Below are 12,627 nucleotides of genomic sequence, written 5' to 3' on the forward strand. Positions count from 1 at the left end.
GCTGTAGTGTTTGAAGCTTCAATTTTACTAAAGTATTTGAACCTTGCTTCAATTTTAAAATACAGTTTGTACTCGAGGGTTTAGTCAAACACTATCATATTGGAATGTGTTTATTACATTCCCTAAATTTTTGTGATTTTCTCTGAGTGAGTTACATCCTAGGTTTACTCTTATGTGTTTTATCATAGTAATTGTTGCGATCTAAGGATGGTAATCATCCATTGCTTCTTTCCTGAATCTACATTCTTATCAGCTATAGGCAGTGAGATCATCCAGGTGGAAACACAAGGTGAGCTTAGAACTTGTAAAGCTGAATTGTGGCAGAAATACAGAGCCACTGAGCCTTTCCCTCACTCCCTTCTTCTTGTACTGCAATTGTACTGTACTGTTCTAAGAAACAAAATCTGTGTCTCAAACAAGTTGAAGTATAGCTTGCAGAGTATAGTATTGATAAAATTGGAATTAGTACAGTGGAATATAGCAGTGTTAATCACTTATTAATTCTTATTTCTCTGAGATTCCTAAGTTTAAGTACATACGAATACCAGAAATCTCAAATTTAAACATATGCTGAATTCAAGAACAATTTTTCCATTTCCTAACAAATGGGGCGATGTCATTCTTTCTAGTGGAGGCATAGAATTCCATCATGTATATATACCACATTTTCTTGACCCATTCATCTACTGAGAGGCATCTGGGTTGGTTCCATATCTTAGTTATGGTAAATAATGTTGCAATAAATATAATTGTGCTGGGAGCTTTAGTATGGTCTTGGAAAAAATTATATTAAGTGAAGTAAGCCAAGCCCATAGAAACATAGGTCCTATGGTTTCCCTTATTTGCAATAACTAGTATGTGTCTGGGACAAGCAGAAAAGGTCAAAAGCTATGTACATATGACCAGATAAGATGATGTTAAGCAAAATGAACCGTACGATAGGGACACAAGTGGTTTTTTCTTTCTTGTTATTGTTCCTAACGAATTTATAATGTACCATGTGATTTTTTGGGTTTCTTTGTATGTTCCTCCCCCATGGTATAACCCCTGTATATGCTGTATTTGATGTCAATGCCCTGCATCTTGTATATACACTTCTCTAGCTTGGGGAGGGGAAGGAAAAAAAGAAAATGCTTAAATAGCAATACAGTTTGAACCACTGCAACATTGAAATGTACAAGACACTATGTTGAAAAAGGAACTTTACAATTTAGGTGGGGAAGGGGGTAGAGAGAAGGCACAGTGTAGTTGTGGAGGTGGGAGGGAAGGGAGGGTAGAGAAAAAACAAAGGGGTAGGTAACAATGCTTGATAGGAAATGTACTCATTACCTTGCTCATGTAACTGAAATCCCTCTGTACAGTATTTTTACAATAAAATGTATTAAAAATTAAATTAAATTAAAAAACATTTTTTCAAGATAAGGTTTACATTCCTCAGTTAAGGTTTTCTAATCCTTAATAATGTGCACTAAGGTAAATGTGTGTAAAATATATGTGTGCATGCATAAACACAGAAACCTGTTAAATTCTGTAAACATCCTAGGTTTTCAAATTTTCTTTGTGATTAAAACTGATATTAAAGAAATTGAAATGTGTTGTGGGAATATAAACAACTAACGGCCAACTAATGGCTGTATATTCAATATATTTATACATCTTAGAGAAATATAGCTAAACATGAAGACTAAAAGTTTGACAAATGCTGTTTGCCTTAATTGTTTTCCTTCTGACAACTCAACTAGTAGAGCAAGTGTTATTGGTGAGGAAGTAACCTTATTCATACAAACAATATGCAGAGGAAATAGATTTCTTTTTTCTTTAACCATGTGTGTTAGCACATGCTGGGCAGAATTACTCTGATGTTAATAGTTGCAGTTAATTTTATTTATGTTGTAGTTTTTTCTTCTTACAAATCAATCTAATATAGATTAGGGTAAATTTGATGAAAAGCACATCATATAGATATACATAAATAACACATTGAAATTCCTTTGCTTAATTTATGTGAATGTAAATGATAAACAAATAATTTCTATTTGGATTGTGTTTATTTCGACAGGATTTGGTATTACATTTAGTAGTTTGAGCTTGAGACTCTTCTATAATTCTGTTATCTTCATCACTCAAGTAAGCAAACTGGTTTGATATGTGAAAAGTATTGCTATTACATTTCCTAAACACATTAAGGAGAAGTTTCCTACTGAACATTCGTTAAAAGCAGCAAAGATTTTACAACATATATTACTCAGGCAGAAAGTTATGAACTTCTTTTGGTCAGTGTGTTTTCCTTTTTACAATGAGGGTATTAATTCCTGGAACTTTTTGTCAGGCCAAAAATACGCTCACTAGAGCGTCCCGGTATAATTCATGAAAAAAAAAATTAACACTTCTAGGAAAAATAAAGGGGGATAATGGGTCTTTATACTATGCATGGAGGTGGGGGTCTTGGTAGGTTTCCAGAGCCCGTTTAGAGCCTTCAGAGTGACACCGCTATTTTATTGGATGGCTTTGGGCCAGACACAGGTGGCAAAGCTTTCCAGGGCACAAGCACTTGCCAGCTGGCATTTCTGCCTGTGATTGCCCTGCTCTAATAGAGGTCATTGGGCTTCTGTGCTCTGGCGTGGTGATTGGCCTATTGCCATCTCTTAATTAAAGGGAGAGGAAAAGGGAAGCTGCCCCTTGGCAGGCTGTTTGCCAGCTGGCTGCTTTGGCTGAGGCCCTCCCCTCACTCCATGGGGGCAGTGTTAGCTAAGCAGCTGGGGAATGTAGCTCATTTGCTTAGCTGGGGCAGGAAGACAGCAAAAGCCACTGCCATAACTAAGGATTTGGCAGCCAGGTGGTTGTGGGTGTTGAAGAGGTGCACACAGGGTTGGTGTTATGAAGAAAATGACAATGTGAGAGTGATTTATGGAGTGTGATAGAAATAAATTTTGGAAGATATTTAGATTTTTTTTTCAAAATGCATATTCACTGGATTGTATCGCTTAGATACATGGTTCACTACATTCCGTTTAATACTGTAGCATCCAATGGATTCAGCATGACAATGTGCAATTCGACTGTAGAGAAGGGGAAAGTGAGATGTAATGTTAATCATTATATCAGACACAATGTTCTATTTTCTTTTTGTACTATGAGTATTAGTTCACATATTAATTGAAAGAGCAGCATTCTGGTTTTCATGGACATTTCCTTTCCTGTGATTTTAGCAAAAGTAGTCATTTCTAACCTTTTACCAAATGTTTTCTACACATTTGATAGTAAGGATTTCAACCACGTGAACTTTTAAAAAATGTTTTTCCTTTTCTCGTTTCCATGGAAGAATTTACCATTGTGTTATGGATTAAGAAAAATCAACTTATGTGGATTGCATTTGGTGCTATGTAATTATCTTTATTGTGTCTCCTCCAACTTACATTAATAAAAGTGTTCCATCTTCATTTTAAAGAAGGAAAAACTGAGGTGTGGAGTGAGGTAAACACATGACCACATAAGCTTAGTGAAAGACACTTGGTATTGCTTGAAAATTATCATTTTATTAGAGATATTAGTATTTATATAAATATAAATTTTGACTAAATTCGTTCAATATGTTATATGTTCTGTAAACATATGCAAATAATATCACACAGATATCTGATTACTTTCTACTGAAAAGTTATTGCTACAATCATAGCCAAACTGGAAAATGCAGTTTGAAAATGTAATGTTATTTATTATCAGTAATGTTGAAAAATAGAAAATAGTATGATTAGGTTTACTTAGGCATAAGCCCAAGAATTTTCAGAGCAGTCAGTCACTAAAATAAATCCTAAAATCTATTTATAGTATTTATATGGTACACATCATAGGATTAACTGCTTTTTCATGGTGTTGTATTTCTTTGAAGTATGTCAGAGTACATAGGAGAAGATCAGTAAATGTTTTTGAAGAAAAAAAGGAATTAAACATGTAATTTTTTACATTGTGATTACCTACTTTAAGTTCCTTGTAAAAACTCTAATAAATTTTCCTAAACTTTGACAGATTTGGCCTTTAATCTGGTTGTGAGAAACTAGAAATCAACTATGTCTCTACAATGAATCAGAAAACTTATTTCAATTGAAAATTAGAACATCCCAAGTTGAGAGAAACTCTATGATAATTTGTTATGTTTAAACATAGTAAAGGAGGAATGTAATCATCTTGGAAAGAAGCATGTTTGCAGGCTGTACCTTTTGTCTAGTTTTTGTGGTAGTGTAGAAAATCCTTAAAAGTCATCTGTGACATGCTAAAATAGGAAAGGTTGAGAAAAATTAGAATATAATTATGAAAATTAAAACATTTTAGCTGGTTAAATATTTTTATTCTTGTATTGCTTGTTTCATTCTTCCTTTATTTCTGTGATGTGCCTTACTAATAAAGAAACTGAACATACAAATAAAAAGTTGCTGGCCGTGGTGGTGAGGGCCTGTATTCTCAAGTACTCAGGAAGTAGATGGAGAATCAATTTTGAAAATAGCCCAGGTAAACTTAGAGATATTTTAATTTCAAAAATATTAAAACACAAGGAGAAATATGAGTGTAGAATGACTCCACTTGTAGAACAGCTGGCTAATTGAGGCCAATCCCAAATACAGAATAAAAAAACTTAAAAAAAAAAGCCTGTTCTAATTTGTTCTGTGATTTCAAGACACACACTGACGTCTGTGCTTTGGCTATAGGAAATAAGTAGGACAATATCACTTGTACAGTCTTCTGATAGTAGTCCAAATAGAAAAAGATCTTCCTTTCAGTTTTCATACTTTTTTCCAGTATTTTTTCCTACTTTAGTTACTACTTTCTTAGACCATGCCTTAACATAGCATTTTTTCAAGAAAAATGTATATCATTCATTTGCCATTTTTCTTTATTGCTTCCTATCTAGATGTGGTAAAAGGAAATTAGAATTTTCCAATGAAGTACTAATTTTGTCTCCCAAGTTATAAATATAATTAAGAACATAATTCACTAAAGATTTACAGATGAAGAAAATCTGGCTGTATGTGAGATATTGTTGACATTCTCTATGAATACAGTATCCTAGACATTTTCCAATAGACTATTTCTGAGAAAAAGAGCACAAAAATACAATAGCTCAGAAATTGATACATTGATTTGAAGCCCCATTGTACAACATAATAAAAATGAAATAAAATAAGTCTATAAAATAATAAATCTCTTATTATAAAAGTTTCACAAATTTATTTTTGCCAAAGGAAAAAGTGATTAATGGACAGAAAACATGTTGCCCTGAACCTTGAGATATAAATATATTATCACATACAGAGTTAATAGGATTCTTTTCAAGCGTGTTTATAATAATAGCATGCATTGGTTTCTAGTTCAATTTGTGATCTAAGTTTTTGCTGTCATTAGTAATTCATATGCTGACTGCTTTCCTTTTCCTATATATAATTGTATTACATGTGCAATCCAAGGACCAAGAAACGAGCTACACAATTATCAAATCCAAAGAGACAACTATTACGGCCGAGGGCTTGAAACCAGGTTCAGTGTATGTCTTCCAAATTCGAGCACGTACAGCAGCAGGCTATGGTGTCTTCAGTCGACGATTTGAGTTTGAAACCATCCCAGTGTGTAAGTCATTTTAATTACTGTCAACTGGTGTCTCTGTAATTGTTACCAGGAAAGAGTCAGTGGATCAATACCCTCTCTGGGCACTCTGTCAGTTTTACTCGCCTTCCCTCTCTACCAGGCATGACCCCTTCAGGTAGGAAAATCTGTCATGCTATTAAGGTCCAGCGGTGGGTTAACATTTCTGTCCAGTTCTTCCTTGCATCTAGTCTGCTGGGAGATGCTACCCCAGGAGATCATTAAGAAATGTTTAAATCTTGCTTTTAAAGACTTTGATTCCCCTGCTCCCCTACTTTATTGAATTATTGCCATTCACTTTTCTTTTTCTTTTTTTACCTGTTTCATTGAACTATGCTGTTTTAGTCTTTCTAGGAAAATTCCACAGGGAATTTTCTTTAGCACTGAATTGAGGAAGAAAATAGTGCTCTCAGAACTAATCTGATTTCTTGAATAGAAAAATATTTAAATCTCTGGCAGTAACACGAAGAGGAAAATCTAGAAATCTTTCTGAAACACCATTTTGGTATCTTCATTTGCCTATAAAATTGTATTAAACTTCTTTCTTTAACTTCAATGAAATAATTAGATAACTAATTGTCCTATATTTAATTAATACATTGAAAGAAGATTAAAAGACAGTAACTACTTTTCAAAAGGTGAAGTAGTTTTCACTACTTTCTCTAACTTCAATGAAATAATTATATTACTAACATGTCCTATAGTTAATTAATACTTTAATGGAAAGTTTAGAAGACCGTAATGACCTTCTGAAAAGTGAAATAGATATGAATAGGTATGCCTTGAAAGCAAGCTGACATACAAATGAGACTCTAGGAGGCTTATGCCTGTAATTCTTGCTGCAGGAAGAATGAGACCTGGAGAATCAGTTTAAAGTCTATTGGGGAGTGTGTCTGAGACACGTTCTCCACATATCCAAAAACGTAACAAAAAGATGCATGGTTCAAGTGGTAGAGTGTCATCCACGAGCAAGAAAGCTAAATGAGAGTACGAGGCCCTGAGCTCAAAACTTGGTAGCAGAAAAAAAATCAAAAAGCCATTGCTTTACAAAAACCATAAGATGAAATGCACATTTCTTTGTTTGGAAAACAACAAAAGTGTGTGTTTAGTCTCTAAATTACCTTGTTAATTATCAATAAATATGTTTTATAAACTTATATAGAAATTCAGAAAATCAAGATTTGTTTAATTAATTCAATTGTCTGTAAGTATTTTTAATCACTTCTCAAGTGTTACCCCACTGGATTTCATACAAATAAGTAGTCATTGTAAAAAGTAATGAAATATTTTTTTTCTATGAAAAGGAACATTCCATGTATGAACTCTATTTAAACCACTAACATGAGAGTCTTAAATGATTACCTTTTCAGTGTCTTAGAAAATACAAAAATCAATAGAATCTTTTCTGGATATAATGCAACAAAAATATATAAGCATCTTTTTGTTGTTGTTCTTGCCTAAGACTTTGCTAGGCTCTGGACAAATCAATATAAATATCAAAGAAAAATACCCTTCCAAAACTTTGAACATAGTTTCTTTAATTCTGAATGATGAAATTCTTGTTTCAAAAACGATTGTAGAATTATTATTTGGTGTATTATTTAATTTTTATTTCAGTATTGTCTATATATTAAAATAAATCTCCTTAGTTATAGTGACTCAAGTTATTCACATTTGCAGTCCCTTCTTTCTCCAGGCAAACAGTCTAAACAAAACAAGAGATACAGTTGGAAGACTATATCTGCTAATTATTCACAGCTGTTAGTAGTTGAAACATATGTTAAATATTTTATAGTTGCTATCTCTAATGTGGATATAATAACCAGGGAAATTTGTTTTAAGGAAATGGAAAATTTTCTTAGCTATCTTCTAGCAAATAAATATTGGACCCTTCTCCAAATTTAGATTGAAGATTATTATATTTAGATATAAAAATGTATTCATTGTTGGGAATTGTGTCTCACACCTATAATCCAAGCTACACCAGAAGTATAAACCCAAAAGATGAAAATTTGAGGCCATCCTGGGCAAAAATATAGTGAGACCACCAAATCTCAATCAACCAACTGGTTGAGTAATATTGGCCAATTTTCTCAGTTGTTTAGGAGATACTAGGTAAGAGGATTCTTGTCCCAAACCATAATCAAAACAAAACAGAACAAAACTAGAAACAATCTGAAAAATAATTTTAAAAAAACCAGGTGGCTCAGGTGGTATAGTGTTTTCAGGGCTTAAAGCTCAAGCTCCAGGATCAGAAACAAACAACATAAAAAGTATTTCTTCCCCAAGGAGAGATCCTTTCAAGGTAGCCTACAATGGAACAAATACCTTCTTGAGGAAGATCTTAGAAGAAGTGAGACCTGGGAGGAAAAAGATGTAACAATGGAGTTAACAGAAAGCAAAACAAGGCTATGCTGGTATAGTTAATCACAGAATCCTCCTTAACCACTTTCTTACTTATTAAGGAAGGCATTTAGAAAATATAGGTAGGGGTATTAAATTGATACACTGAAAAAGTAAGAAAAATTCATTATGGGGTGGAATTAGTTTGAAAATTAATGAAATAATCAAAGACATTCAAACAGTAGTTGCACCTATTTAAAATAATATTGCATTTGGATACTATGGAACCAAATACTGAATAGATTTCCTTATTTCATTTGTAATGCACAACACATCTCTTATCTGAGACCTCATTGTCAGTGAATTTCAAAGCCTGAAACCTTGGAATTGCAATTTTTTTCAACCATTTCCCTAAAACAGAAAGTAAGAACAGAACCCAGACCTATTGTAAATAATAGTTTTATTATGACAAGTTGTTGATAATATTTGAGTCTCAAGAGGTGGTCAGTAATGATTGATATGCATGTAGATCAGGCAAGAAAGTGATTAAAAGGAATCTAGTCTATTTTGGATAGAGAGGTTCAAAGGTGAGGCAACAAGAATTAAGAGAAAATGTGAAATCTAAAAGTTGGCCGATAAATCTAGTAAATAGTGGTAAAGACAGAAACTTATCAAACATCAAAACTTAGTTTTAATGATTTAAAATTTTCTAAGGTACAGGAGAGACAGTGATACTCTGAAATCATCAAAACAATTAGGCCTTTCATCAGGAACCATACTGTTTTATTGAGTCAATCCTGACAACTTTTTAAAAAATGTTATGTTATTGTAAAGATGCTGAACAGAGGGGTTACAGTTACACAAGTAAAGAAATGAATACATTTCTTGTTGAGCATTTTAACTTTTAGCAACACAAAAGAAAAATTAATTTGCTTATTTACATAACCACATCCATATTTCTATACAATAGCCTTGTATTTTTAAAGTAGAAAATACTTTATCTAAACATACCATGTTTTATGAAAGGGTTATAATTGAGTCTCACTTTTTACACAGGTTTCTCAATGTTTGAAATTTATGCTTTGACATTTTCAAACAGTGATCCTACTTATGAAGCATACTTATCGATTATAACCTATTCATTGTTGGGGCTTTTAGTTATATAGGAGAGGTATTATCTATAACTTCAATGAGTACCTAGTCACATTAATTTAAAATTTATGTCTATGGGAAAAATCTTTTCTGAATTGATCAGATTTTATTTTTTTAGAAAACACCCAGCATACTCTAAAAAATGTCCAGGCACATACACTGAACACCTCCTTATCCTGCTTATGCTGTTTGAAATCAATGAGATTGTTCCATTTTATCTTTCAAACCTTAGGCACCTGGATAAATGCTATGCAAACAATATACATTCATATTTTATGATGACAAGGAAATAATCGGTGACTTAGAGCCGACTTCAAATTTCTATTTGGAGAGTAAATATTTTCTCCGCCTAAAGATGCCTTTTCAATTACACACATCTGAGAAGAGATTTTTGTGGAGGAAGCTTTAGCCAAGTGGGTCAATTGCTTAAGCCATGAGTACATTTCCAACCACTAACAAGCTGTTATTTGAATACATTGAATCCCTTTAATCATACCTCCATTTTCAATGTCTCCCATCAGCAGTTGCAGCATCCAGTGATCAAGGCCAGATTCCAATCATTGCGGTGTCTGTGACAGTGGGAGTCATTCTTCTGGCAGTGGTTATTGGTTTCCTCCTTAGTGGAAGGTAAGAGTTTGGGAAAGTGTGTTTCTCAACTTCTACAGCTGATCTCTTGCTTTCCTTTATATAACTATTGTGCTGTTCAGCAAATCCCAAAACAAATCAGGCAAGCGATTTATCAGCAGAAAATGTCATTGTATCATGGGCTTCTTAATTTTTTTTTTATTTTGTCCGTGCTAGTGCTAATTTATAAGCCCACAATTTCTGTCTTTCAGGTACCTACCCTTCATAAAAGAAAACTTCACAAGAATAGTGTTAACCTCCTCTTGGTTATTCTGTTACTAATATACTCATTTTTCTTTTATAATGTAGTTTAATTTAAGTACTGATTATCTTCTCTCTAGAAAGTTGTAAACTTGTCTGTGGTAATTTTGATTAGGGTTTAGGAAGACCTCTGTGCTTAGAAGAGTTTTGAGATATAGAAATGATCATTATAGTAAGCAGTCATTTGGACAAATAACATTTTGAAAAATGAGAATTTTTTTGAATGACTGCTTTATTATATTTTTTAGCTCCTACATGGTATCAAAATGAATATATCAACCATGGAGTATGGTGATTTAAATTGTATTTCACTGAATACTGTAGTATGTGACTCTATGCATTGCACAACTATATTTTTCATTTTGAAAGTAAGAACTGTAACTCTAATAGGAAACTTAGTAGATATGTTTCCTGACAATTCATTGAACATGATTGTTTCCTAAAATACTAGTAAGTAAATTATGCTCTATTCTATAGCAAATGTAATTTTATATTTCCATATTTTTATACAGGGATATTCAGTAATGTGAGTTGCTCATTGAAATTTAATTGTGGTGTTCTGACCATTGCAGATAAAATTCTTCAACCTGTTCAAATATACTGTAAGAACCAAAATAAAAATTAGATAGTCAATTCATTCCTTTATATTTTGGTACTGCTTTACTCAGTTAATGTTGGTGCTTTATCAATTATTGAACTCATAGCTAGATAAACTAGGCACTTTTGAGTGTTTAGTAGCTGTGTTCTCTATCTGTACCTTTAAGTTTCTATCTGTATCTTTTAGTTACATGGCAATAGTTTATTTTCAGAAAATATTGCTATTCTATTTAAACATCCTTTCTTTTTCTATATAAAGATTCATTTCTTCTGGTTCTTCCACAGTTAGAAGAATTTAAAATTTTCTGAAGAATCCATGTTGCAATCTATAGTTTTCTTTCAATATTAGGACAGTAGTTATGTATCTTTAGGACTTTTAACTGGATGACAGTTCATGTTCAATTAGGGACCATTGAAGACAGTGGAGCCTGACACTCCTAGGGTGCTTGATATCTCTTGTCTACTTATAATTTCTTTCTGATGTCAGAAAGGGACAAGGTCCAAGTAGTTCCCTTTCTTTCCAGAAGATAGGTTTCTCTCACAGGTCATGTCATAAAATCTATTCAATTGGAAGTATATAAACTTTCACCAAAACATATCAAACTCTTAAATGAAACTTTCATTACTGTATGTTGTTGAAAGTTCATTGTTGGATTTTACAGAAAAAATGTCTTTGGCTATTGGATTAGATTACTCATGGATATGTGTGTGTGTGTGTGTGTGTGTGTGTGTGTGTGTGTGTGTGTGTGTGTGTGTGTGTATTATATTGCACGATTCTTGAAGTATTTAATCCTACCTCATTTAAAGGCAATTGAATTTCACCTTTTTGTTTGCATTTTAATCCTAGGCTTTCTATAGTAACTATGTTGTCTAGATTTAAGTCAGTTATAACACTCAAAAGAAAAATTATCCAGGTACTGGTGGCTCACGCCTGTAATCCTAGCTAGCTACTGAGGAGGCTGAGATCTGATGATCACAGTTCAAAACCAGCCATGGCAGAAAAGTCCGTGAAACTCTTATCTCCAATAAACTACTAGAAAACCAGAAGTGGTGCTGTGTCCTTTAAAGCTATATAACTAGAAACTAGGTAAGCAACCAGTTCACAACTTGGTCTATTACTACTGTCTTTCTCAATATTTTTATTATTATGTTTTTTTTAATTTAATTTTATTTTATTTGAGAACATACTGTACAGAGGGGCTACAATTACATGGGCAGGATAATGCATACATTTCTTACCAAGCATTGCAGCCTCCTCCTTTGTTTACCCTTCACCTCCCTTCCCCGCCTCCCCCCTCCCCCCACCCAATTATACCCCCCACACACACACCGACATTGTAAAGCTGGTTTTGACATGACATTTTGTACTTCTCATTGTTGCAACAGGTCCACCTGAAAATATTTTTAAATTATAAAATACAAACAATTACTATTCCCTCAACTCTCCTATTTTGCACAGTTTCTCAGTCTTTCTCTTATTGCTTTAAAAAAATGAACACTTTTTTATATCCTAATTTGGTGCCTCTTAAATCTTCCTTATATGTACTATATATTATTGATATGCATTTTTAATCAGTTAATTTTTTAAAAATCAGATTGACATCATTAGACTCTTCCAATTAAATGTGGGAGAAAATTTTTCACTGTATCCTTTCTACTTCTTTTCCTTTCCTTTAATTAAGTTGATTCTTTAAATACTTCCCTCTTTTTTCGCTTTTCAGTCTCATGCCTATAAGTCTAGCTCCTCAGGAAGCTAAGATCTGAGCATCTTGGTTTGAAGCCACCCAGGGCAAGAAACTCAGTGAGACTCTTCTCCCGTTAACTACCAGAAAAGCAGAAGTGGGCTGTGGCTCAAAGTGTTAGAGCACTTACATAGCGAAAAATGCTCAGGGAGAGTACCCAGACCATTTCATGACCAACAATAACACAAGAACAACAGGAAGGATAGGTATATTAACCCTAAAATTTGTCTCCTCTACTCTCAGCTTAACAAGAATCTCTAATTAATAAGGTTTA

At 33.2% G+C, this 12,627-nt stretch overlaps 1 protein-coding gene across 12 annotated transcripts in view; it reads left to right on the forward strand.

The window, feature by feature from the left end:
* The window catches only part of Epha5 (EPH receptor A5), a 308,672-nt gene that overhangs the window by 221,854 nt on the left and 74,191 nt on the right, over positions 1-12,627 (forward strand). For 8 of the 12 annotated variants that reach the window (XM_070012881.1, XM_070012883.1, XM_070012885.1 and 5 more), the window contains 2 exons: positions 5,460-5,619; positions 9,651-9,756. In XM_070012881.1, the coding sequence (XP_069868982.1) occupies positions 5,460-5,619; positions 9,651-9,756 (266 nt within the window). The remainder of the gene's footprint in view (positions 1-5,459; positions 5,620-9,650; positions 9,757-12,627) is intronic. The other 4 variants (XM_070012882.1, XM_070012884.1, XM_070012889.1 and 1 more) reach the window with 1 other exon arrangement.

Source organism: Dipodomys merriami, unplaced genomic scaffold (assembly GCF_024711535.1).
Source record: "Dipodomys merriami isolate MVZ:Mamm:240054 unplaced genomic scaffold, mDipMer1.0.p SCAF_9, whole genome shotgun sequence".
In the NCBI taxonomy this organism is placed as follows: Eukaryota; Metazoa; Chordata; class Mammalia; order Rodentia; family Heteromyidae; genus Dipodomys; species Dipodomys merriami.